General features: G+C 38.5%; 1 protein-coding gene across 1 annotated transcript; it reads right to left on the reverse strand.

Moving 5' to 3' along the window:
* Positions 1 to 15277: 15277 nt before the first annotated feature.
* LOC143664872 (butyrophilin-like protein 9) lies at positions 15278 to 27050 on the reverse strand. Its single transcript, XM_077138281.1, has 7 exons — positions 26928 to 27050; positions 24888 to 25235; positions 20981 to 21259; positions 19822 to 19944; positions 19207 to 19332; positions 19055 to 19081; positions 15278 to 16524 (listed from the first exon to the last, which is right to left on the reverse strand). The coding sequence occupies exons 1-5, from the start codon at positions 26992 to 26994 to the stop codon at positions 19304 to 19306; spliced, it is 846 nt and encodes a 281-aa protein (XP_076994396.1). The 5' UTR covers positions 26995 to 27050; the 3' UTR covers positions 15278 to 16524; positions 19055 to 19081; positions 19207 to 19303.
* Between the last annotated feature and the right edge of the window lie 882 nt (positions 27051 to 27932).

The following is a 27932-nucleotide window of genomic DNA, read 5'->3' on the forward strand; positions in this document are numbered from 1 at the left end:
TATAATAGCTTGACCTTGTGGCTTATATGGGATTCCTGTTACATGACTTGTGTTCCATAATTGAAAAAAAGCAACTGAACCTTTTAAGATATATAGGGTGATCTGTTACCTGTTTTTATTTGTGAAGGAATTCTCATATGTCAAAACATTCCAGAAAATGGGCAATAACATGTTTAGCTGTTTTTCCACATAAAGGAGAAGCTACACTATAGCCAGAATAAGTATCAATGGAAACATGAACACAAGTCGATTTTCCAAATGAGGGGACATGTAATATCAGTTTGTCAGATTTCATTTGGTTGTAAACCCCATGGATTTATTCCAGGTGTGAATGGTATAAAATGTAAGGGACTGCAAGTTGGACAAAGTTGAATAATTTTTTGTGCCTGAGCACGAGTTAAATGAAATTTTTGTTGTAAACCTTTAAAATCGCAACTTGTAAGATCATGTCATGTAGAGGCTTCCACAGTTCCAATTAATAATTTATCGATTCTATCATTACCTTCCACCAACACACCTGGTAATTGTGTATGAGATTGAATGTGAACAATGTAAATTTTAAGAGTACATTATCAGAGAGTTGTTTAAATATTTGACATAATTCAGAGTTGTCAGTGTTTAAATGAACTGTTTCAATATTTCAAGTGACAATAACAGAATATTGTGAATCTGCTATAATATTGAGTGAATTTAGTTTATTTTAATTAATTGAATAATTGCTGCTAATTCTGCTTTTTGTACTGAAGTTCACTTGGTGTATCTGGTGATACTTTTGTATCTGATCTATAATACTCAGCTTTCCCTGATTTATTGGCATCTGTAAAATAAGCATCAGCATTAGTTAAGGGTGTGTCACTGATTATTTTAGGCAAATCCAAGTAGTAAGCTTTAGCAATTGAAATAATTTTGTTTTAAGATAATGTTTATCAATTTCATTTATATAATTGGCAAGGCCTATTTGCCAATTTAAATTTGTCTGATATGCACTTTCAGTTTGCTGTTTGGTAAGTGGAACAATAATTTTCTCTGGATCTCGTCCACACAATTGTTTTAGCTGTAACCTGCCATTAAATATCAATAGACCTATTTTAATAGATGAGTTATTAATTTTTTCTGCATGGAATGAGGCAAAAATATTCATTCTAGTATAGCTTCATGTTGTGGTAAAATTCCTGTGGGAGAATGTTCTGAGGGAAAAATTAAAAGCCATACAGATACTCCATTTTAAATTCTATGCAATTGAGCTGAATGAATATGTTCTTGAAGTCGTTCTAATTCCTTTTCAGCCCAAATAGGTAATTTTCTGGGACTATCTAACTGAGGATCTCTTTTCAAAGTATCAAATAAATGAAGTTAGGCATAAGTAGGAATTCTGAGCATGGGTCATAACCAATTAATATCTTCTAACTATTTTTGAAAGTCATTTTGTATTTGCAAATGATCTTTTCTTATCTGTACTTTCTTAGGAGTGACAAAAGTTTTATTTACTATACTGCCCAAGTATTTATATGGAATTGTTTTTTGAATTTTTTCTGGTGCTTTTTGAAAGTCATTTTGTGTTTGCAAATGATCTTTTCTTATCTGTACTTTCTCAGGAGTGACAGTAGTTTTATTTACTATACTGCCCAAGTATTTATATGAAACTCTTTTTTGAATTTTTTCTGGTGCTATAATTTGTAATCCTACTTTAATTAGTTTTTGTTCTAAGTTTTGAAAAATAATTTGTAATTGTTCTTCATATTCCATGGCTGCTGTACTGGTTTGAAAGGATGTATGTCCCCTAGAAAAAACATGTTTTAATCTATGTCCTATTTCATAAAGGCAGAATAATCCCTGTTCAATACTGTATGTTTGAAACTGTAATCAGATCATCTCCCTGGAGATGTGATTTAATCAAGAGTGGTTGTTAAACTGGATTAGGTGGTGGCATGTCTCCACCCATTTGGGTGGGTCTTGATAAGTTTCTGGAGTCCTATAAAAGAGGTAACATTTTGGAGAGTGAAAGAGATTCAGAGAGAGCAGAGAACATTGCAGCACCATGAAGCAGAGAGTCGACTAGCCAGCGCTTTGTAAATGAAGAAGAAAATTGCCTCCTGGGGAACTTCATGAAACAGGAAGCCAGGAGAATAAGCTAGCAGATGATGTCATGTTGGCCATGTGCCTTTCCAGATGAGAGAGAAACTGACTGTGTTCACCACATGCCCTTCCACTTGAAAGAGAAACCCAGAACTTCATTAGCCTTCTTGAACCAAGGTATCTTTCCCTGGATGCCTTTGATTGTACATTTCCATAGACTTGCTTTAATTGGGACATTTTCTCAGCCTTAGAACTGTAAACTAGCTACTTATTAAATTCCCCTTTTAAAAGTCTTTCTGTTTCTGGTGTATTTCATTCTGGCAGCTAGCAAACTAGAACAGCTACTAAAATGCCATCCATATATTGAATGATATATGTGAAAGGTTTAGGAGGTGAAAGAGAGAAGAGGCAGACCAAGAAACCTTAGAGCAAGCAAGTTAGTGGGTATGAGGAGTCTCTTTCCCTTGAGCCAGCTAATGATGGGTTGGAGTCCTTTCCGATGGGTTATGGAGATGGGAAATTGTGGCCAAGATGGGAATGAGGAAGGGTCCTTTAGCTGGATAAGAACTGGTTTAAGATGGGAAGCTATTAGGGGAGTTGAAGTATCCCATACTTCTGGGTTTACTAGGTGAGGTGATAGGGGAAGAGCAGGAAGAGTGGAACCCTGAGTGGAGGTGAAGGCCACACATAAGTGTAATAATAAATTTGTTTGAGGTATTTGTATCCAGTGAAGTGAGGACCCCAACTTGGTAAGAAGATCTCGCCCCATTAGTGGGCTGGGGCAAGAAGGCATCACTAAGAGAGTGTGTGTAATGGGGTAGCCTTCTATTAAAAATGTAAGTGGTCCAGTAGTTAAGGGGCATGAAGGACGGCCATTTATACCCATAACCATGACCTGGGAAGGAAGCAGTTGACCTGAGTAGGAGGGGAGGACAAAGAAGGTAGCTCCTGTGTCCACTAAAACAGATGTGGACTTACCCACTACCATGATTGTTATCCTGGGCTCCATTAGTGTAATTGGGGTCACTGAGGCTGGGCATCATCAGTCATCAGTGGCCAGGCCCAGGAGTGCCAGTGGTGGGTCAGGGGTTGGAAGGATGGCCCCTCCACGGCCAGGTGCCGAGATGCAGTTACTTTTCCAGTGTCCCTTTTTCCCACAGAGAGGGTATGGTCCCTTGGGCAGCCAAGGATTGGGGCACTGGCGGGACCAGTGTCCGTTGAGCCACATTTGAAGCACCTTCCCGCTGGTGGACTAGTTGTAGTCAGCTTCTTGTCAGTTGAAGTGGGCTGCAGGGCCACAGTCAGGGATTGGGTTTGTAAGTTTGCCTTTCAGCAGTCCCAGGACTCGTCCTTTGCCCTCTCTAATTCATCATGAATACTAAAAATTTTAAAGGCTGCGTTTACCAGGTCATGAATAAGGGCCTGAGGACCATCCTCGATTTTTCTAAGTTTGTGCCTTATATCTGGAGCTGACTGGGATATAAAATGTGTGGCTAAAATGGTTTTATCAGCCTCTGAGTCTGGGTCTAGGTGGGTATATTGGGAAAGGGCTTCTGTGAGCCAGTTTAGAAAAGCGGCAGGATTTTCTTCAGGACCTTGAGTAATTTCCCTCATCTTATGAAAGTTTATGACTTTATGGGAAGCTTTCTGCATGCCGGCCATGAGGCATGTAAGCATTTTGTCTTGCCTAATCTGTCCATTTCTCTCTGCTGGATTGTCAATCTGATAGTCCCACCCTGGCTTTTGATCTGGTACTGCCTCAGCCCTCACTGGTATGGTGTGTCGGTTATATGCACCTGGTTAGCTTGAGCCCTGGCCGCATTGAAAATGGGGTCCATTTCATCTGTAGTTAGGGAAGAAGAGCAGATTACATGAATGTCATGCTAGGTAAGCTTGTAGGCGCTAGCCAGATATTGGAATTCTTTAGTATAGGTAGTTGGATCATTGGAGAAGGAGCCCAACCTTTTCTCGATGTGAGAGAGATCAGCCAGGGAGAAGGGAGTGTGTACTCAAATTAACCCTTCAGGTCCTGCAACTTTGCAGAGGGGACAGAGTAAAGTACTTTTTGAGCAGGTACGGGAGCTTACAGGTGAGGATGGCAAGGCTGTTGAGGATGGTGAAGGATTAGGTGGTGGCTGGGATGCTGGTGAAGGGAGAAGAGGGCATGGTGATGGTTGGAGAGCTGCTGGAGTAGAAGGAGGAAGGGAAGGATAAGATGACAGCTGGAGAGCCACTAGAGCAGAAGGGGAAAGAGAAGGACAAAATGGCGACTGGAGCACTGCTGGAGCAAAAGGGGAAAGAGAAGGGCAAGATGGCAGCTGGTGTGCCGCTGGAGGGAGAGGAGGGTAGAGCGAGGGAGAAGAGGATAGTTTCCCTAAATATGGTGGAAGCTCTGGCCACTTAAAGGAAGATGAATTGAGGGGGTCAGAAAAGAAGGAAGTTTCACTGGACTGTTTGTCCAGGAGAGTGGGCTTGGGGGTTTCTTTGGCTAGAAGAACCTGAGCCATAGAGCAGGAAATGCAGAGAGAGGGTGGGAGTGCAGAAGAAAAAAAGTCTGGACATAAGGAATTTCGGTCCATTTGTCATTCCTCTGTCAGAAATTTTGGAGGTTTGTAAAGATATTAAGATCAAAAGTCTGATCCTCAGGCCAATGAGAATCATTGTCCAATTGACATTAGGGCCAAGCCTTTTTACAAAGGTAAGTGAGGTGTTTTGGCCAGATGTCTGGCAGTAAATCCAGTGTTGATAGTTTAGTCGGGAGATACCCCAGTGGGGTAGAAGATTTGGTTTGTGAGGATTTGATGCCCATACTGATGGGTCTGAAAGGACAAAGGACTGGCTCAGGGGATGTTGGCATCCCAATGCCCTGAGAACATCCTTGGAACTCTTATGAATGGGGACTCATCTCCCCAGGGGATGTCTCGCCCTGTTTTGAGGCCCTTTCAGGTCCTAGACCTGAAAATTGGGAGAGAAACAAGAAGTGGGGCATCCCCATGACTTTTCAAGTCCTGGGAAAGGGTGTGAGGTTTGCGGGCATCCCCGTTCCCCTCAGCCCTTGGAAGAGAACCTGACGTGAATTGACGATTTTCGGAGGGTAATTTATGGACAGACTGTCTCAGAACAATGAGACCCAACAGCAGGGCTAGGAGGGAAGGGACTTACTCAATCTGCAGTGGGTGTGGCAGCAGACCAAGGGATCCCTTGTCACTGAATATGTGGACGAAACAGGAGAGAGGAGGCAAGGTCGCCCCTGGCCCCGCAGGCGGCACCCAAACTCTCCTCCCAGGTTTTGGCACCAAAATGAAAGGTTTAGGAGGTGAAAGAGAGAAGAGGCAGACCAAGAAACCGTAGAGTAAGTGAGTTTATTCCTGCGCTCCCAGGCAGAGTTCAAAGAACTCAAGGAAGGGAATTGTGAATTCACCGCTGGGTCCTGGTGTGGGCGGTTTTTAAGCAAGGGGGTTAGGTGATGTCTAGAAAAGGCGGCACATTTTATACAGCTCAAATCATGGTGACCTTTCCTGTTCCCCTGATCTAACAATATGTTTCAGGGTATTTGTCTCAGATAGGTTGCAAAGCCAATGCAACATATCTCTAACATATTGTACAGCTAAATAACATGTCTTGAAGAAGAACTTTCCACTGGCTTATGTAATGGCTGCTGCTGATTGTATGTGGGCACAGTAAAAGTAAATTTCTCTTTATCTTACTCTGCTAAAGGTATGGTAAAGAAGCAATCTTATAAATTTGTCACAATAATAAGCCAGACTTTAGGAATCATAACTGGTGTGGGTTAGCCAGGTTGTAATGACCCCAGGGGATGAATTAAAGCATTAATTTTTCTCAAATCATTTAACATTTTCCATTTTCCTGATTTCTTTTTTATAACAAATATTGGGGAGTTCCAAGGGCTATGAGATTCTTCTATATGTCCTGCTTTAAACTGCTCTTGAACTAATTGAGTTAGAGCCTGTAATTTTTCTTCAGATAGAGCCACTGCTCAACCCACACAGGCTCATTTGTCTTACAAGTTAAAGGTATGGGTAGGGGTATAATGTCAGCAGCAGCCCCAATTATAAATTTGGGTAGTCAAGGCCTTTGCAAGAGCTTTGTCATTGAAGATTAAAATTTTGTGATGGACTTCGAAGTGAATTATAACCCATATTTTTCATCATGTTCTTTACTGTGGGAGCTAACAATGGAATGTTAATATATGCTCCCCTTGTTCTAATAAGTCTCTATCTCAGAGATTTATTGCTATGTCCAGAACATAAGACTGAATGGTTCCTATTTGACTATCTGGCCTTTACAAGATAGAATATTAACACATTGTTGGACAGTACTAACCATGCCAATCCCATGTAATGTCCGGCTTAACATTTGCAGAGGCCAAAGTCCTTTAAAGGATTTACCTTCAATCTGTATAGGGCATTTGGGTCTTTCTCTTGTTAATGATTATTGCCATTATACTTCTTGTTTTCTAGTACTGTTAAATTCTTTTATCCTTTTCTTTCCTGAATGTCCCATTCTATAATATGGTCAAATTAATAATTGAGAAATCGGGTCTCCTACAGTTTGATATGGACCTTGCATTGAAATTATAACTTGAATTTAATCCTTATGGTCCTCGTTAATGATTTCCTGGATGAACAAAGTTACCTTTACTATTTAAACTACCTTTTCCTAGCATGAGTCCAACTGTTTGTGCAGGAATTGGACCATATATTCCTATCTTAGTTTTTCTAGGATTAGAGTCAGGGACTAGTATAATAGTTTCAGCAGTAGGTAAGTCTACTGTGGCACTCCTACTGGTTGCAGGGGACAAATCTTGGACATATTGCTGGAGCAAGTTTGTACTGGGTACTGCATCCCCTTGGCACTGTTTTGGCTGGGTCCCCGAGCTGGCCCCTATATCCAGTTTCTCAATAACAAATCGCCTTCAATATCAAATCAAGACCTATGCTGATTGCTTGAATGATAACCTTTTTGAAATTTGGAACATTTTCTGGGACCATTTCTTCCTAATCTAATTTCTAAATTACCATTTTTAGTTTTGGGATGAGCTCCAAAATTATTTCTAATTATACAATCTTTTTTAATGTGTCCAGGTTTTCCACATTTGAAACATTTCCTTTTTGGGGATCGTTTTATGTTTATTCCAGCAATAGTTTCAGCTAACATTTGCATTCCATGTGGTTCTGAACCAATGTCTCTGCAACATTTAAGGTAATCCTCTAGATGCCCTCCAGCAGTTTTAATAGGATGCAAGGCCTTTTGACATTCAGTATTAATATTATCAAAAGCAACTCTTTGTAACAACAAATCCCTTAATTCCACCTGAGATACTGACTTCTCTATATTATCTTTATTTGAGCTATAAAGTCAGTATATGGTTCATAAGTTTCTTGTAAAATGTTTACAAAAGTGGGGGCAATAGTCCAAGGAGGAATAAGTTGTTCCCAAGCTCTAATTCAAGCAAGTTGATTTTGAACAATAGCCACATCAAGGTACTGTATCTGAGTTCCAACCACAGTATTTGGTCCAGTGCCCATAATTTGATCTGCTGTGACTGGTAGTGGTGGCTGTGCATTAGCATTTAGCACTGCTTGTTGATTTGCTTCACCTAATAGACACATTTTCCATTGCAAAGATTGAGAAACTGTTAAGGCAACATGAGCAAGCATCTCCCAGTCCCATAAAATTAATCTCTCAGACTGTGCTGGTCCTCTTAAAGGTCCCACAGTATACAGGAGGTGGTGCCATACTGAGCACAAACAATTTTTAACTTAAAATTTTAAAAGGAAGAGGCACATGCTCAAATTGGTGTCCTCCTTGAGGAAACTGGTCAATGGAGGAATTTGAGTAATTAGTACTGGAAACATGGAAGCTTCTGGACCCCCTCTGATTTAGCTTGTCAAATTCCCAATGAGATCTTTGGTGCTTTAGGAACCGCAACCGGAAGTCATGGTGGACATTCATTTGTTACATTGTTGGGAAGAGCAAAAGAAGGAGGACACTGAGTATTTTCTGGTTGTTCAAAATAGATTCCTTTACAGGATAATTTATCTACAGAGGGCAAAAAAGGAAATTCTTCAGAATGAAAAGAAATGGGCTTTTCCTCCCTTTGTATTTCATCTATGGCAGCAGTTAGCCCATCACTTTCATGGTCAGTCACGCTCATTTTCTGAGCTACCGTGTTGAAGTGGTTGCAATACAGCTGTAATTAAGTTACACAAAGACCAAAGAGAAACAGGAATATCTTCCCTTTGTCTGTAAATCTTTTTTAGTCCCTTTATTACTTCATGCCATTAAATTCGAAAGTTCCTCTTTCTGGCAACCAGTGGCAATATTTGTGAATAATGCTATGTAAATCTGAATTTATCTTTTTCTTTTATTTTCACTCTGTTTGCCTTTAACAAAGCATATAATAAAGTTTTATATTCAGCATGTAAAGAATAATATTGCCCCATTGTAGCCCTGATTAAGACATTCTGAGGACAAAACTTTTTACTAAATTCTCAAACTCCAGAATCTTCCTCCTTCTGGGTCCTGGTAATGTGACAAAATCCTCTCCAATCTGTTGCAGCCTTCCCTTGTTTGGTCCCTATTCAGGCGCCAGTTGCCAGGATTTCCATAGAGAACAGGGGAGAAGGAGGGGTGCTGGGCAGGATTAAGAAATGACCAACAAAAGAAGTTAGTTACATGGGGTCAGGGGACTAAAGCTCATCAGGAGTGAGAGCAAGAGCAATAGCCTGAGCTTGAGCTTGAGCCCCAAATAAACTGACATCCACATATTTATCATGTTCTTGCATCAGAACTGCTTTAGGGAGTATAATCAAAGCAAGATTTATTTTGAACATCTGTCCTGACTGCAAAGCTGCAAAGTTTGGTTCCTGGCTCCTTGTCTCAGGAGCTGTTTATTTCTTATCAGCATGCTCTTTATTTAGGTCTCTATTGGCTCTTGAGTCAGCATCCTTGAGGGCATTTGCTTCAGCAGCTTTCCACAACAGCAGAGCATGGTGTTGTGATGCTCATGCCCTCGGCCATCAGCCAACTGCTCGGGCCTTCTGAGAGCTGTCTCCAACATATAATTTTTTTAATGTGCTGCTGGATTCTATTTGCTAATATTTTATTGAGAATTTTTGCATCTATGTTCATTTGGAGGGATTGGCCTATAGTTTTCCTTTCTTATAGCATGTTTACCCAGTTTTGATATTAAAGTATTGGATTCATAAAATGAGTTAGGTAGAACTCCTTTTTCCTCAAGTTTTTTGAAAAGTTTGAGCAGATTTTGTGTTAGTTCTTTCTGGAATGCTTGGTAAAATTTCCCTATGAAGCCATATGGCCCTGGGCTTTTCTTTGTACAAAGATTTTTGATGACTGATTGAATCTCTTCACTTGTGATTGTTTTGCTGAGATCTTCTATTTCTTCCTGAGGCAGTGTAGCTTTTTGTGTGTCTCCAGGAATTTGTACATTTCTTCTAAGTTGTCTAACTTGTTAGCATATAGTTGTTCATAATATCCTCTTATGATTTCTTCAAAGTCTGTGGTAAATCACCCTTTCTCATTTCTGATTTTCTTTATTTGCATCTTCTCTCTTTTTTCTTTGCCATTCTTGCTAGTGACCCATCAATTCTTTTTTTCTCAAAGAACCAACTTTTAGTTTTATTGATTTTTTTATTGTTCTTAGGTTCTCCCATTCATTTATTTCTGCTTTAATCATTGTTATTTCTCTTCCCCTATTTTCTTTGGGGTTAGTTTGCTGTTCTTTCTCAAGTTCCTCCAAGTTTGCTATTACAGCCTTGATTTTTTGCTCTTTCTTGTTTTTTAATATAGGCATTTATAAATTTCCTTTGTGGCACAGCTTTTGCACATCCCATAAGTTCTGATAAGTTTTATTCTCATTCTAATTCATCTCCAGATAGCTATTGATTTCTCTGGCAATTTCTTCTGTGATCCACTGGTTGTTTAAGGGTGTGTTACTTAATCTTCATATATTTGTAAATGTTCTCATTTTTTGGTGGTTACTGAGATCCAGCTTCATCCCATTGTGATCAGAGAAAGCACTTTGAATAATTTCAGTATTTTTAAATTTATAAAGACCTGTTTTGTGCCTTAGCATATGATCTATCCTGGAGAATATTCCATGAGCCCTAGAGTAGAATGTATATCATTGTGCTTTGGGGTGCAATGACCTACATATGTCTGTTAGGTCTAATTCCTTTATCATGTTACTTAACTTCTCTGATTCCTTGTTGATCTTCAGTCAGATTGTTCTATCTTTAGAGGAGAGTGATGTATTGAAGTCTCCTACTATTACTGTTGAAACATCTATTGCTCCCTTCAGTTTTGCCAATGTCTGTCTCATGTACTTTGCAGGTCATTGATTGGGAGCATAAATATTTATGACTGTTATATCTTCTTGGTAATTTGACCCTTTAATTAGTATATAGTGCCCTTCTTTGTCCCTTATGATGTCCTTAAATTTCTCGGTTATTAGTTTAGCTACTCCTGCTTTCTTTTGCTTACAACTTGTGTGGAAGATCTTTTTCCATTCTTTCACTTTCAATCTATTTGTCTTCTTGTGTCTAAGATGAGTCTCTTGTAAGTAGCGTATACTTGGGTTATGTTTCTTAACCCATTCTACCAATCTGGGTCTCTGATTGGTACATTTAGTCCATTAACATTCAAAGTTATTACTGAAAAGGTACTTCTTGATTCCATCATCTTATCTTTTTTCATTTTATTTGTCAGATCTATGCATTCTTTTCCCTCTTTCTCCTTGTATTCTTTAAATTACCCTTAGTGGTACTCTTCAACTCTGTGCCCTCCTCCAGACGTTCCTCTTCTGTCTTCTTATTTTTTTCAGCCAGCAGAACTCCTTTTAGCATTTCTTGCAGGGCCAGTCTCCTGTTGATAAATTCTTTCAGGTCTCCTTTGTCTGTGAAAAGTTTAATCTCTCCCTCAATTTTGAAGGGCAATTTGGCTGGGTATAGAATTCTCGGCTGGAAGTCTTTTTCTGTCATGGTCTTGAATATGTCATACCACTGCCTTCTTGCCTCCAGGGTGCTAGTTGAGTTGTCTGAACTCAGTCTTATTTGATTTCCTTTGTATGTAGTAGATTGCCTTTCTCTTGCCATTTTCAGGATTTTCTGCTTCTCTTCAACATTTGACAGACTGATTAGTACGTGCCTTGGGGAAGGCCTATTTAGATTTATTCTTTTTGGAGTTCTTTGGGATTCTTTGACTTGTATATTTATGTCCTTTATGAGGGTTGGGAAGCCTTCCCCCATTATATCCTCAAGTACTCTTCCTGTCCCTATACTCCTCTCCTCTCTTTCTGGGACACTGATGATTCGTATAGTTATACACTTTGTTTTGTCTACCATTTCCCTGAGTTCCCTTTCAATTTTTTCCATCTATTTGCCATTTGCTGTTCTGAGTCTTTGAAGTCCATTATTCTGTCCTCTATATCACTTATTCTTTCTTCTGTCTCTTCAAATCTGGTATTGTGTGCCTCTAGTATGTTTTATGTTTGGTCAACAGAGTCTCTAATCTCTGCGATTTCTGCTATTTTTCTATTTATTCTTTCAAATCCCTTTTTGATCTCTTCTATGGTCTTCCTGATCTTCTTTATGTCATTTGCCATCCTGCTTATTTTACTAAGTAGAGTTGTATGAACATCTTTGATTAGATGTTCCAATGTCTTTGTTTCCTCAGTTGTTTTAATTTGGTCATTAGGCAGAGCTATATCTGTCTGTATTGTGGTATGCTTAGTGATCTTTTGCTGTCTTTGTCACATGCAAATATCTTGATTGATTTATTTTGGGAGTTGATTTGTTTCAGTAGTCTAAGGCCTTGTGTTTGTAGGATGGCTGCACAGCAGGGAGCAGGGCATGTGGTTGAGCACTCGGTGTAGTGATATGTTTCAGGGCACGTATGGGCTCAGGTTGGGGGATGTTACATTGATGCTTGTGAATGTGGGCACCCAGCAGCCAAGGAGGATATAGCTGTGCAGGTGAACCAGTCTGGGGGGCATAATCTGCTATACACTGGTCTAAAGCATGGGGCCTTTTGTGTGCATGTGTAGAACCGTGGCAGCAGGTAGGCCTTATACCTTCATGGACTGGGGGCAGATGTGACCTGGCTGTGCAGGTAGGCACTTTCTCAGAACTAGGAAATGAAGGGGAAGTCTGTGCATATGTGCAGTTCTAGGATTGCTATAAAGTGCAATTCCAGAGTTGAATGACATGATTGAGGGCCAGTGTGCATGTGTGGACCTGGGAGTGCCACAAAGGGATGCGCTGAGCTCAGGGAGAGGGGGTGAAGCTGTGCGGCACTATGGGTGGGGGGATGGGATAACCTAGGTATGGAGGTTAGTGCCCTTAACCTTTATGCCCTGGAAACAGCCTGCAGGGAACAAGGAAGTGGAGGCAGTGCTGAGGAGGGGTAGAGGAAAGGTGGGTTGGACTGAAGTTGGGGTAGGTGAGTGGGCAGATATGTGCACTGGGTGCTGGTAGATTGGGGGCACCTGGAGTGCAGGTGATGGGGTTCAGGGGCATGGAGTGTAGGGTGAGTTGCTGGTCATGGATGTGAGCTGGTGAGGGTAGCACAGAACATGACCTGGCTTACTTCCTACACCTGTGCCGCAGTCTCTGCACTCCTGCAGGTTCCATGGCTCTGCACTTCCATGCCAGGCTCTAGTTTTCTGTCTCTCAGTTCTTCAGCCTCTACAACCAGGGCTGTTGCATGTGGTACAGAAGACTCTCCCAGGTCAGCTACAATCCCAAACTGCTGCCTGAGTCACCCTCCTGACCCTTCTCCAGCTTTTCCATGGAGCAAAGCTAATCTTGAGGCATTCTAGTTTGCCATCTCCCTCCCCCCATTAATTTTTGGTGAATTTTTAGAGGAATTCTGTCTGTTCATCAGAAATTCTCATGTGAAGTCATATTTTCACTATTTTAATCTTACTGATCCCTGTCTCCTTCTTCTTGGACTTACCTTCAGATAAATTACCAGCATGTTTGTACTTGAATCAGATCACCCTGTGGGGGAAACCCAACAAATATAACAGGAATAAAATAGAAACCAGAACTTGATCAGAAATTCTCACAGCTATTCAAATTATTTAGCATTCAAATTCAGAAATTGAATCAATCTACTTAGAAGAGTGACATGTTTTTACCAAATACTTTAATGGACAGAGGCCTATAAGATTGTGGAATTACTTGATATTCATCAAGATCTTTGTAAAGAAATAATTGTTAAATGAGAAATAGTCATGTATAATTTTATAACCTAAACTAAAATCTCAACCTTGCTGGTTCTCTGCTGTTAAAGTAAGGGCTTTGGTTGGAAAAGAATAGGGTCCTGAAACTGGGGATATGGATATATGGCTTGATAATGATGGCCAAAGGGAAAGGGGATACCTGGACTCTGATGAGCTTTTGTTAGGTACATCAGTAATGGACTGCTCTGAGGAAAGAGATTCCAGACCTTCAGCCTGCCTTTAGGAAACAGCTTCCCAACCTCCAGTCTCCTCAGAGGAGTTTGTCATCCAACTCCTATCTAATGAGATTACCCCTTCAGTGCCTGCTAACCTTGTAATGACCTCCCCTGGGGAAACAGCCCTCAACCTTCTGTCTGGAACAACATGTATCTGGGATGGAGATTGAAGTGCAGAGGAATTTGATAAACTGACCTAAGGAGAATATCCAATAATAAATTTTCATTCCCAACTCTAACTTGTTTCTCCAGACTATCTCAACAATACCATCATTATCAGGAGAGGAAATGGCATATCTGACACAGATCTCACTTTCTTAGGAGAATTTTCTGGGATGAGATAAATCAGCTACCTTACCTACATCATTTTCTTGAGCTATATAATCGCCCTCACTGGAAATGCCATTCTGATCCTACTAACTTGGATGGAGTCCTGACTCCACATACCCATACACCTACTCCTCAACCATCTTTCTGTTATGTATTTAAATCACATTCTGTACCACAATCCCTAAGATGTTTACTGACCTCAGGGTGGAGAGGAAAACCATCTCACACACTGGCTGTGGAATACAGATGCTGTTGTATGTAGCCATCTGGGTTCTGATGTCCTATGATCCTTATGTCTTCATCTGCAAGCCACTGAGGTGCTCAATCATCATGAATCGCAGAGTCTGTCCATTGACGACCACTCTCTCCTGGGTGGTTGGGTTCCTAAATTCCTTGGCCTCACCCAGGAAGTTCTCTTGGATAGGACCAAAAGTAAACTCCAGAGGTGCTCCTGTCCATGGACCATAATCTAATTTTTAAGGGAACGAAACCATCCCTGAGAAAAGCTCTCAGCTTAAATCACCCAATCAGCACACCATTTTTCCACAAAGCATCTCCCTATCTTTCTTTCACCCTGTAGACTTCGCAGGCAGAAGCCAGTCTTCAGTCCTCTTGTGTTTCAGTTTCCTTCAAACATATATCAATATCTTCTGGGGTCTTTTTCCATATATTTGGTGTGAGGGGCTTGCAACTATACTACCTCTTCTTTTTTTCTGAGACAGTAGTTCAGAATATATCTACAGATTTTTTTTAAATCTACTTGTTGTCCAAATCCTAGTTTTTACGCATTCCCTGTTGATGATTTGCAAATCCATATATGGACTATATCCTTTAAAATAAGCTAATGCGGGCTTGCTATTTATTTTGGATTAAGATGTCAACAATTTTTGCAGTTCAAAGACTGTATATTAACATATCTGAACTTATATAGTAAATATTTCCTTATAACACCAACATATTTTTATGTTTGGAGTACAAGGACTACATAATTCAGCTCAGTTAGCCATATTGCCTCAGCTTCTTTCCTCTCTAAACTAATCTCAAACCACCCTGTCAAACACTTTATCTGAACCTCATAATTCTTCTTTCACATCCTCAGCCAGTTCTAATCTTTCCAAACTTTGACATTTGTCCTGGATTTAATACTCTGAACTTTTGATGTGACAAGAATTCCACCTATTACTTGTTCCTATTTCAGTGAAGTTTTTCCTGACAACTGGATCTATTTAACTGCCCCCTCCCGCCATGGTTTTGTATCTGATAATTTTGCCATTCCTGCATAACAGTTGAAAATTTGCAATTGCTTAATTTTCAATTTTTCATTGATTTATTGTCTTTCTTGTAGACCTAAACTTCAAAAGGACATTTTTTATGTATCTTGTCAGTTAAACATATTACAGCCAAAAGTAAGTGCTCACAGATATGACATAATATTTATTGAGGACATAGTAAATGACTAAGTTGGAGGTTATGAAACTTGAACTCCAAAGCAGCACTGAGGTGGAAAAATATATGGACAAGAGGGACAATTAATTAGGGATGTTTCTTGGAGAGTACCATCTACATTTGAGGGTCTTTTCTCCATAACACAGGTGCTCCTCTTGTTTGAGGGAAAATCAGTCAGCAGGGTGCCGCAGCCTGGGTCCTCAGGACTGGAGATGCCCTTCACTGCTTCCATTTGAATATGTGAATGCAGGAGAAGTCATAACTAACAGTAAGAAATCCAGAGCTGATGTTCTATCACCTCCTACCCAAGCAGATACTTACTCTTGTGCATTAAGAAATTGTGTTTATGTTCTGTGCCCTTGAATTGTTATTTAGCAAATTCTATATGATATGTGTTAAATCAAAAACTTTTTTTTAATCTATTAACAAATTTACATATTGGAAATTTAAAAGATATAGAAGCATAATTTCAGGTTTCAAAATTATTTTTTAAGTTTGTTTGAGGGAATATGTACAGAATTCTAAAAACCCTAAAATAAAAATACTCAGTTCATTATATATTAACCCCAAGTGTCAGCAGATACAAAATTGGGTAGTTTTCTCAATCACATGGAGCACCTACTTCTGTGATGTGCTGTACATGCTTTACGGGCAAGATGGTCAGCGGGCGTCCATTTTGTCCCCCGTGGGGGGGGCCAGGGTAGAAGAATGGTCTCAGGGCCCCTCTGAATCTGTGTCTGAAGGTGTAGATGTGGGACATGTTGGTGACATTGTAAAAGGAGACCCTGCCAACCTCATAGTCCAAGAAGATTCCAACAATCTCAGGAAATTTCTCCAAGTACAGTGTTACCCACATATTCTCAGAGGCTTTGTAGTTATTTTTCCTCAAGGACAGGATCCAGAATCCAGATTGTGCGGACATGTGTTCTCCTTGTCTGTGGACTGAATCCTCACAAATGCCCAGGGACCATTTTGTTTTCTTTTTTACGCTCACCTCCCAGTAGTGTCTACCTGTGCAGAAAATCTGGTGACCCAAGACACCACGTATGTTATCAAACCGCTTAGGATATCTGGGTAGATCCTGAAACACATCGCTGCCGCTGACGCTTTTTTTGTCCTCAGAAACTTGGAGAGATGGGTGAGCAGTGTCTTCATCCAACATGATATCCTCTGTAGAAGAATATCTTGTCAGTATTGGGGTACAATCAACAATGATTAACGCAAAGTATTGGAGCATAACACTAATTGACACAATATAGTATGTATCTGCTCTCCTCCTCCAGTTTACCTCAAAAAGAAGCTACTCACTTCTTTCAGGGCAAGCTTTTCATCCTTCCCGCATTCATCAACCAAACTGTGAATATCCTGATACTGTGAATATCTTGACGGTTTGTTTGGAAAGGAAATAACAGATAAGAATCTAAACACAGGCTTATTCAATTGAATGGATTTTTGAACATGGCTAATACTACTTTCAAAACATGCAATGTGATTAGAGCAATTCCAGGCACATTTATACATTTAATTTTTGAGCAAAGCAATGAGGTAGAGAATTATCCCTAAACTGATACATTGATAAAAATGTTTTAGAAATATTTGCCCAAGTAAAATTACTAATTTGTGTCAATAATTGGACCCAAGTCCATATCTCTCAGAATTCAAGCCATGATTTAGAAAAACCATTTATATTTCACTTTAAATCTTAATACTTTGATAAATTTCAATTCTACCTTAAGTCATTTGTAGGAATTCTAACAGATTTTCAGAATTACTTTTCGTAGACTACTTTCATATAGATGTACATTTTTATACATTCATATAAACGGGAGATGGAGCAAAATAATGATTCAGATTGCCACCTAATCAAATATGTTTGTTAATGAGGCTACATGGCTAAGTTAATTCTCTTATGTGTCAAGTTCCCATGATTATAGCTAGAATTAAAATTTAACTACATTAGTGCAAACATGAACAATATATACCCATGAGTACTAAAATGATGCAAGAATAACTAAAAGCATGCTTGAACTCTACATTTAGTTTTTGTGCCTTTAAAGTCTCTGTACTTCATGTGTTCATGTGTACTTCCTTGAAATCCAGTGTGAGGTGTAGTGCATAGGTTGAACATTTTTTCAAGTGGGAAAAGCATTTCTGGTGTGTCTAATACATCAGGAAATGGAAGGTTTGAAGAGGAAAAGGGTTGAGAGGGTGTGTGTGTGTGCAGAAATTACAGGCTACCTGCCTAACATGCAGACAAAAACTAAGAATTGATCCCCAGATACTCCTGCTTATATGTCCTGGGTTTAATCTCCTAGGAATTCTGGTCTTTAATTCTTTAATAAAACGGTATCTAAATACATGACCTTACTCCCTTCCAGTAAAGACAATTCATTGTAATCTTAATACACAAGTATAATACAACACAACTGAAGTTATCTCTCCTAATGTAGAGCAAATGCAATGAATTTGACAATTTCTTAGATGTTTAAAGTTAAACAAAAGGAGAAAGTAGTTTTTGATTTGAGTAGCCAACAAGAGGTCCCCTAATTGTAGCTCATGGAGAATTAGTGTCTTTGTGTCACAAGCCTTGATCCTAATGTGCATTAATCAACCTTTATGCTCTGCCCCATCAGCTATATCCCATTCCTTGACATGTGCATTTCTGGTCCTGTAAAGCATATTTGATTGAACCATTTTTTAGCTATAATATTCTGTTCCCCTCCAACCCAGAGTTTCAAATAGTAGTGCCAATTGTGATATGGGAAATCACTCGGATGGTGATTCTTCAGCTCTGTCATGAGTGATTGTCCATGGCTATTCTGGGCACCCTCTTCTCCTCTGAACTCTTGGTGGGAAGGAATATTGACATGATGCATAAAGAATGAGAATAGAAGAACAGGTAAAAGTCATGGGATCAACCTGGTTTGAAATCCATCATTTCTATAGCATAAGGTTCTTAATTGGCATTCACAGCCACAGTTTTTCATTTTCTAAAAGAAAGGGATATTTTCATGGGGCTAATTCATGACCCCATACTTTATGGCAAAGGAAGCTCCACAAGACAAATTCATCCAGACCTATCGCAAACATGGGTTTTCTCTCTTTTGTTCTTTACTTTCTAGTTGACTCTAGCATGGAACTCAGATCTGTTCTCTCAGTTGGTAGTTGACTGCCCTCAACCATACACGAGAGCTCTGTGTTTAACCCCAACCCCTTCCTGACTATGAATCCTGTACACAAGGATTCTTATCTGAGCCATTACCTGGATCTGGCCATGGGCTGAGCCCTGTCTCAAACTTGCCTCTTACAATTTCATTGACAACATACAAAATGCAGCCTAAGCTGAGATCCAGGATCCCTGCACTTGATATTGGAGATAATAGTACACACTCTACCTTCTTTTGAAGACTGCTTACACCTATTTGAAATATAGGTAAAAAGACTTTGTAACATGTTATGAAAATGTATTGAACTAATAATTAAATACTGAGATTTCAGTTTTAAATTATTCAACACAGTGAGCATCAGGAAATTGAAGGTTTGGAGAGAAAATGGGTTGGATGTGCATGTCTGTGTGTGTGTGTGTGTGTGTGTGTGTGTGTTCGCACATGCATGCACAAATTACAGGCTTCCTGTTCTGGTGGCCCAATGTGCTGGATAAACTAAGAATTAATACCCAGGTACTCCTGCTTCTACTTACCTGCATAGTTTTGAGCAAATTTCAAACCTGAAATAAAAAAGAAAAGGTAAATTTCTAAAGAACAATTTAACAATTGGTAAAGTAGGTTAGAAATGTGGGGTTAAGAGACTACTATGGGGGAAAGATCTCGAGAGCCAAATTTCAACACTTACCTTTATCTACCAGGAGTTTTCTCATTTCTGAAACAATGAGGTATAGTAAGAGTTTGCTCTGAAATACATTTGTGTATCTTATGCTCACAGAGAAACATTACCTACCAAGCTTTTCCTTAAGTTTGCCTATAACAAAAAACAAAGAGAAATTCTTGGTTAGGAACTATTAGCTAAAGTTTTCATTGTTGTTTACATGTAAATTCGTTTGGGAAAGTAAAATTTAATACTAAGTTCTGAGTTATGGATTTTAAATTAAAACCATTTTGCTGTCTTGGCTTTAACATAATTTAGAGGATTATAATGTCAATTTTTGTGCACTGATATCACTTCCCCTCTCTTTACATAAATATGTTGCATTCTGCAGACTTCTTTAAGCCAACAGTAGACATTTCAGAAGCTAATACTGAAAGCATCAGTGAGGTTTGGAAATCATTCTGTTTCTCCTGTTTGAAGATTTAAAATCTAAGTGCAATTAGTTATGCTAAAATTCTTGTTTTGAAACTGTTAAGTGGGTGAGAAACCCATGTAAAAGCAATCCATTTAGACACAACCATAAATTTCCAGCCATGTGTTCCCAGTCCTGTTATAATCCATACTTTCTCAATCAAGACTCACTCTTTTTCCTGTGCCATGTCCAGAAGTAGAAGGCAGCACCCGTGAGGAAAAATGCCAGAACAGCCACAGCAACGGCAACAGAAAGCAGCAGCTTCCAGACTGGGATTTTGGGAAATAAATTATCTAACAAAAAAGAACTCCAATAAATACAAGTGGAAGTGAATAGCTATCTTATAATCATATAAATTCAGACTCCTTCATTAGCCAAGAAAAATCAAAGATGTATCTAAGCAAGAATTCAGAAAAAATTACATAGATAACCAGGGAAAAAATCAACAAAAAATTAGGCAACCATCTGCTGTGCTCTGTCCTGGAGCCTGTAGACTGCTAGATGGTATGGACTGTGCATCCATTCCATCCCTAACCTAGTTATGGAGGTGCACAATGTTCCTCAGTAGCAGTGTTTCTGGATGCAAACTAGATTCTGTCAATGAAATGCACTTCTATAAGATGTGGAAGATAAGCATGAACAAAGGTCTAATTCCTGCTCTTTTGGTTAATTCTGCTGGTAAGCACCACTGGGTAAATGTGGAACTTCTCTGCAGGATCTTTTTGGTATCTCTCTCCAGGTTCTGGGGATGAGAAGTATCGCATTGTGACAGCAACTGAAGTGGTTCTGTGAAGTGTTGTCCAGTTTCATGGATCACAGCTCCTTGTGTCTATTGCCCATCTTTCTGGGAATGCAGAGGTTTTGAAGTTCTGCAATGTTGCATTCTCAGTGAAACACAGTGGCCTTATAGATGGTAACTCCACAGCAAGACATGCCAGTATGCCTGGAATCCTTCTTGGAGCCCAACACAGACTCTTTTACTTCACTCCCTCTAATAACTGTGTAGGAACAAAACATCCTTCCAAGAATCCCAAATTACTTAAATTAGAGACTTTCACTTCTGCACTTAACTCTGGCTGATGTGTCGACCCCAAGGTGGAATCAGAACCTCCTTTATTTGCAAATAATTTTTGGAAACATGAACAATGGATAGAAAGAATCCTGTGTGTATTCCCAAGGAAGGCCTTGGGCAATCAATAGAAAAATTCACGGTATTTGATCTCAATATGTGCATAGCAAAGGGAATAGGCAAATATCCTTTTATTTTTACTCCAATTTCTGGGATTGATCTAATGCACATTGAATCAATATCTGGACAGGGAGCCTCACCTGCTACAGAAAGCCTTGCTTCTTTCTTGATGTCGAGAAGAGGGTTGTGAATGAAGCAGGACACATTACCCCCAGAATGTGTCAATACGATTATTGTCTCCACACGGAACAGACCATTGACCATCTGATGCTTTATCACAGAGAGAGGCAATAAGTCCTGACCACTGGAGTCTGTCCACCCAACCCTGGGTTCTGGGTACCACCCTGAGGATGTGCAGAGCAGCCGGATTCCATGGGCCTCACCTCCTTCGAGATGAATGTGAGGGGTTGAGCCTGTGCCTGAGAAATTTACAAGGAAATAAAAAAGGGAGGATTTTATAGCAAATTATAAGGTTTGCTATCATATCAGAACAATTTCTTAAAAATATATTATGCAGCATGCCTTTAGAAAGTATTTATATATCAAATCATTATACTTACACAGAAATATTGTCATGCTAATTATAATTTAAAGGGACTTTGTATTGGGTAAATTAAGTAGTCTCCAGTTACTTAATAGAGCCCAAATTTGAATGAGACATGATTATGGAGCCCATGACTCAAATACAACACAATAAATTGGCAGATATATAAATAATAAAATTTCATGGACATTTCAAGCTGAAATTCCCATGAAGGAAATAAACAAGGTAATTGGGTTAAAGTATCTTTCACATGTTAATTTATATGGTATAGTCAAGTAAAGCTGAGGATGAAGTTTGAATCTAACTGAATGTTCAAGACAGAGAGATTGGCACTTTTATGATTTTCATAACTCATTACATCCCTCCCTTCTTCATATTTCTGCTCAAAAATAAAACCTTTAGAACTGGGCTTTTCTAAAGTAAAATTTACTGCCATCCTCAATCCCAGTTCTCAAGTTCATTTTAAAGATCTTTTATTTTAATGCCACATACATTATACAATGTTTTTTCAGTTAATTGCCAGTGTCTTCTCCTGCACTTGAATCTATGCTCCCTGAGAAAAGGTGTTCTATATGTCTTGTTTATTCCAGTATTCCAGTCACCCAGACAAAAGTTAACAATATATTTATCACCCCATATATAATATTTGAGTAAGTTAATGAATTTATTCATTAAGACTTACGGCAGTAGTGATGGTGGAAAGATCTATGAAAACATCACCCCACTGACCTAGAAATAAGGTTTTGAGTGGAGTGGTTCACAGTAGGATCCTTCAATGTAGGAAACTATATATGATTAGTTAGCAGGAGCATTTTACTTGGACATCACTGTTGTGTGATCAAATACCAGTTTTGTTTTTCTCAGAAGGTAGGTGATTTGTGGATTTTTCAGAGATGCATCTTTGAGTATTTCTAATCTGAACTAATCCCCAACATAAAATACCTCTCAGTCTGATGTGCTCAATGCCCAGAACTTCTGTTCCTTATAGTATTCTTCTTTCAGGGGCCCTGGGAGTGCCTAGTGAGCTCTTGGAGGAGGTACTTTCATGTCACTCAAGCTCGTGTCTGATGCCTCCTGATTACGTGATGTTACTTGTCCAGCTGCTGAACCTTTCTCCTTTTTCTGAGTTTGTCAAAGCAGAAAGTTTCACCTTTACATTTCTAACCTACATTTCAAACCTAATTTTCTTACATTATTTCTGATCAAACATAATCTCTGTGAGTGAACGAAACATTTATAAAGCCACATAAGTTCCTTAAATTCCATTATTTGAGAAATCCTTTGATTATAACTTCTAAATAGCTCATTCTTGTTTTGCCTTCAAGCTATATTTTAGTTTAACTCTTTCAGTTCCAGTTCCCTAAGATTCATTTTTTCATAAAAATTGCAATCTAAATGATAAAATAAAATTATCCTAGCAAAAATTAAAACTCCACATAGTCCTGATAAATTCTAGTTTCTGCTGCAAGATATGGAGAGTTGTAAATAGTGTTGTTCTTACCCATAAAACAAGGAGACAACTGGGAAAATTGTAAAGACAGAGAAAGACAAAGAAATATTTGAAGAAATATTGGCCAGGAATATTGTAAAATTAATAACAGATACCAAAACACAGATCAAAGAAGCTCAAAAAACAGAAGGCAAGGTGACAAGATTCTTAGAGCTACATGTTCAAACTGTTGAAAATCGAAGACAATGAAAAAACCCTCACAATTAGAGAAAAAAAACCCTGTAATTATGTACAATGGAAAAAAGATAAGAATTACAACAACTTTTTTGAAGGAAATCATGCAAGGATAAAGACAGTGAGTAGTCTCTTTAAAGTGTTAGAAAAGAGGGCTATGTTTTAGTCAGAAACATAAAACAAAGGACTTTGTTATATAAATAAACCATGACCTTTAAAAGTGGAATAAATTAAGGCAAAATAAAATAATTTCCATTTTTATTTTAATGTTTCCAAAAGGTATCTGATGTTCTAAAGCAACGTTCATAACTATGCATTCTGTATTTATAGCATATATACAAAAGTAAAATGTGTGGCAATAATAGCAAAAATGATGGGAGAGAAGAGTTGAGAATCCGTTGTTACAAACATCTTCCACTGAATGTGAAGTGGTATACTATTATTTAAAGGTTGTCTCCAATTAATTTTACATCTACATTGTGAATCCAGGGTAAAATCACTTGTTTTTAAAGGGGATAATAAGCCAATTAAGGACATAAAATGGAATAATAAAAAGTGTTCAACTGATCCAAGAGAAGGCAGTAAAATAGAAATAAATAAGAAATGGCACACATGAAACAGCTCCCAAAAATGCATATTTAATTAAATCATATGAGTAATCACTTTAAATATGAATAACCTAATTACACCAGTTATAAAACCCATTGACAGACTCGATAAAAATGCAAGACCCAACTATATGCATCTAAAACAACCTACTTTAAAATATAAAAACACCTATCGATTAAATATAAAAAGATGAATGAAGACACACTGGGTTGTGACAGTTATGATCATGGGTCAACTTGGCCAGGTTATGATGCCCAGTTGCCTGGTCAAGCCAACACTGGGCTAATTGTTACTATGAGGACATTTCCTGCACTTAAATCATCAGTGAGTTGATTGCATCTATGGCTATCACATCTGTGATCAACCGAGGAGATAGCATTCAACAATGAGAAAATATTTGTCTAATCAGTTGAAGGCATTAAAAGGAGAAGTGATGATTTCTATGTTGGAAGAGAGATTTTCCTCTCTACTTTGGCCAGCCGACTTCTCCTGGGGAGCTCACTGGCAGCTTTCATCAGCATTCCTGAGTTGTACACCACAGAATTTGGACTTGCCCATCCCACAACTGTGTGAAACAGTGCTTACAAATATTTCATAAAACACATATATCTCCTGTAAGTTCTGTTTCCCTAGAGATCCTTACCTAATACACATGCATATACTAACCAAAGGAAGCTAAACTCTCTTTTCCATACTGAAATTCCCACTCCACTTTCTTCTACCACACCTTCAATGTGCTCACGCAAAACGTTTTGTAAAGTGATAATACAATACTTACCATTCTTAAATATAATGAACTCTAGTCTTGCAAATATGGTTTAATTATTCCAAGGTCTATTTAATTGTAGGAAAATATCTATCTTATATGTTGCTGTATTTATTGAAATCTATTTATTTTATATTAATTTGGCTATTGATAACTTTCATTATTCAATAAGATGAATAGGGAGGATGGACTAGACACAATTTTACATTGTCAATGAAAGAGAACAATACCTGAGGAAGAGATTGTAATACTAAAAATGTCACACTATAATAAACAACAGGGGAAATTGGACTAGACAAAGGTAGAAATGGACATAAAGAGAAAAATGAAAGGTAGAATTAAGAATAAGAGAATGATCAAGAGAAGGAAATGAGGAAGGACAGTAGAGAAGGAACAATGAACTGAATAACAAACTATCCTTAAAATATGTTGACAAAACCTTACCTGTAACTTGCAGTGGAAAATGTGCCTCATTGAAGAATGTTAAGGTCTGAAACATACAGCCATACTTCCCTTCATCTGAGACCTGGATTCCACGCAGCCTCAAGCCAACAATGCCTTGGGTAATGTTCTCCCCCAGAAACTCCGTCCTTCCGTGATATTGTTTTCTTTGTAAGTCTGTGATATCCTGGCCATTCTGATACATGTGTACAACAAATCGTATATGATCCCGGAACCATCTCACCTCCATACCCTGGGCATCCATGGAGGGACTGAGGCGGCAGGAGAACACAACCTCTTCGAAGACATGAGCAATGACAGGGTGGGCAGGTCCGATCACCGATAATTGTCCTGGAAGTTTAGCCCAGAGACTGAGTTAGGAAGATAAGCCCAATCTAGATGATAAATGAGTGAAAAGGAATTCTAAAATATTTAGAAATTCAGCAAAAAAAATTTTCATTCATTTATTCACTGTTTTATTTACCAAGCAAACTCAAGTGTCCATATATAAATATTTGAGTTAAAGATGAAGTGTCCTACTGAATTGCTTTGCAGAATGAACACAAAGGGCCTACCTCTTAGCCATGCTGCATCAAAATTGACAGTACCAAGGATAAAGAAACTTCCAAAATTTTTTTGAAATATAAAACCAAAGTATGTCAATTAAAAAATGTAAGAATAGTTACTGGATTCATTCTTTTCTTTAACAATAACAAATAAACACTTACCTCAAAAGTCCTAAGCAAAGTTATTTTAAAACCTAATGAAAATTTTTAATGGTGTGTAGGCAGAATAAACATAGTCATGTATGAATGCAATGGCTTAGAAAGCTTTTTACTGATAATGCATTTTCTGAGACAGCTGCCTGAAATTGGACTGTAGGTTAAAATATATGAACATAGAGCTTTTTTGGAGATACGAGAGAGCAGGTTTTGGGAAACAATGTAGAAGTCCAAGAACTCTTAGCATTATAGTTATATAAGAATTCTAAACTGAAGGAAGAAATAGAGTAGAATGTCATGACCTCAAAAAATAATGTCTTCAGAGAGAATGAAAAGGAAATTAAGCAACTGGTAAAATGAGTCAGATGTAGGGGGATATTATAAGTATGTTGAAGGAACCAAACACTTCTTCTTCCAATAAGAAATAAGGAAGACAGAATATGGAATGAAGATCTAACATAGCATGACTTTGAGCAAATATTGTAGTATGAGGAAGAAGCATTTATTTGTTCTTTTTTGGAATAGCATTGTTACAGGAGAAGGGACATTGGAGTTAGAGAGGAGAGTCAGTCATGGCTCAGGAATTCATTGCATCATAAGCAAGGACTATATAGTCATAACAATAGAACATCTAGAATATAGATCAATGAGAAAATAAAAGATTTACTTGTTCTAGATACCAACTATATCTAATAGACACAGGCATATATAGATGACAAATGGTGAACTGGACGTTCACTAGTGTAGATTTGGACAACTCACTCTTAACCAATTTAACAAAGAAGATTTCACAAGTTAAGTAGGAATGTGGTCCAAAAGGGAAATATTAGGTGACATATATACATATATATGTCACCTAAAGGAACAAAGTAAATGTTTTGAGATGAATGCAAGCAAAAATGCAACAAAATTAAAACAAAACAAAATAAAAAATTTAATTTTAATATTTTTAGGTTCAACTTTAAAAAAGCTTCATGTAAAACTGAAAAGATACAAAGGTTAAAAATAGTAATTAATATCACATATAATTTTTTCCTATTACAAATAAGCTTTTTATGAATTGTATCATTTTATCCTCACAAGATTGATATATTAGCTTTTAAGTCTTTTACAGAAAAACAATGGCTGAATTATAGATACTTAAATATCATATGAACATGGATTGAACAGAAAAGGACCCAGGAAGACAGAGGGAGAGAGACAGACTGAAATGAGAACAGTCCTCAGGCCTTCTGGTGAGGAAATAGGAAGAGACAAATACCTGGGACTGTTCTGTGGAGTAAAATGAGAAGAAACACAGCTGGTCCTCCTGCCCACTCACCTGTGCCTGGCCAGGGAAGCAGCAAGGAAAGCAGGAGGGTCCTGGCACCCACACCTGAGGGCTGCATCTCCCAAGTACTGGACCTCTATTCACATGTGCCACTAAGGGGCATTCCTGGGGTCTGGTTCATTCTCACTCAGGCCCGTCCACAAACACTGTAAACTTCACTCCCGAGCAGAAAACTGGCTCATCACCACTCCCTTACATTGGAAAATTAAAACAGGCAATAAGTGGACTCTGAACAAGCTGACTCAGTCTTTCATATATATATATATATATATTAAAGGACAAGTTAACAAGGAAGAAAGCTAAGGCGGGTTTGTGGATCATGTAGTGAAACAAACACCTGAGAGCACAAAGAAATCTTTCATTCTAAACTATTTTTCAGACTTTTGGCTTTTTGATTCATGGCTTCTTTTATTTGACATATAGATTCCTACTCACTTACTCCTTCAAGAAATTTTAAAAGTGACTATTGTATTTTTATCTTCTGTGTAAGGGACAAACACCATGAATGTAATGTGACACAGAGGGAGCTTGTGTGCAGAAATGCAGAAGTTGCAGTCACCCAGTTCTCGGCATCCCACAGAAGGAGGAGCTTCAGTGGGCTGTGCTCTAGCAAAAAACTGCCTTTCTTTGCTTTCCTTTTTTCTTCTGAGTACATGTGGATACAGTCTTCTATGTCAATACAAATACTTTGAGCTTAGGTGCCAAGCCAACTGCTCTCAGCTGCAAACTGACTGGTGATCAAAAGGAGACCCAAGGTCCCCTCCTGTGGGAGTCTGCAAGCTGTCCCACCACTGTGGAAAGGGAGATCCTGGCCATCGAGAAAGGGGCCCCTCAGTGAAAGGGCTCCCCACTTGAGGGCACATCTGAGGTAATTCCAGTCTGTAATTCACATAGAGTTTCCATTACAAGCAGTTATTCAACATATTTTCAAGTATTGATGATTGACTAAATACTGAGGATAAAAAGACAAAAAAGAGCTCACAGCCTAGTGAGAAA

This window comes from Tamandua tetradactyla, chromosome 20 (genome assembly GCF_023851605.1).
Source record: "Tamandua tetradactyla isolate mTamTet1 chromosome 20, mTamTet1.pri, whole genome shotgun sequence".
Lineage (NCBI taxonomy): Eukaryota > Metazoa > Chordata > Mammalia > Pilosa > Myrmecophagidae > Tamandua > Tamandua tetradactyla.

Coding starts and splice junctions, on each gene's coding strand:
- LOC143664872 (XM_077138281.1), bottom strand. CDS start 26,994: ATGCAGCCCTCAGGTGTGGGTGCCAGGACCCTCCTGCTTTCCTTGCTG. Junction 25,236..26,927: donor GCTTCCCTGGCCAGGCACAG/GTGAGTGGGCAG, acceptor CTAAACTTCCAG/GACAATTATCGGTGATCGGA. Junction 19,945..20,980: donor AGCAAGGCTTTCTGTAGCAG/GTGAGGCTCCCT, acceptor CTTTTTTGTTAG/ATAATTTATTTCCCAAAATC.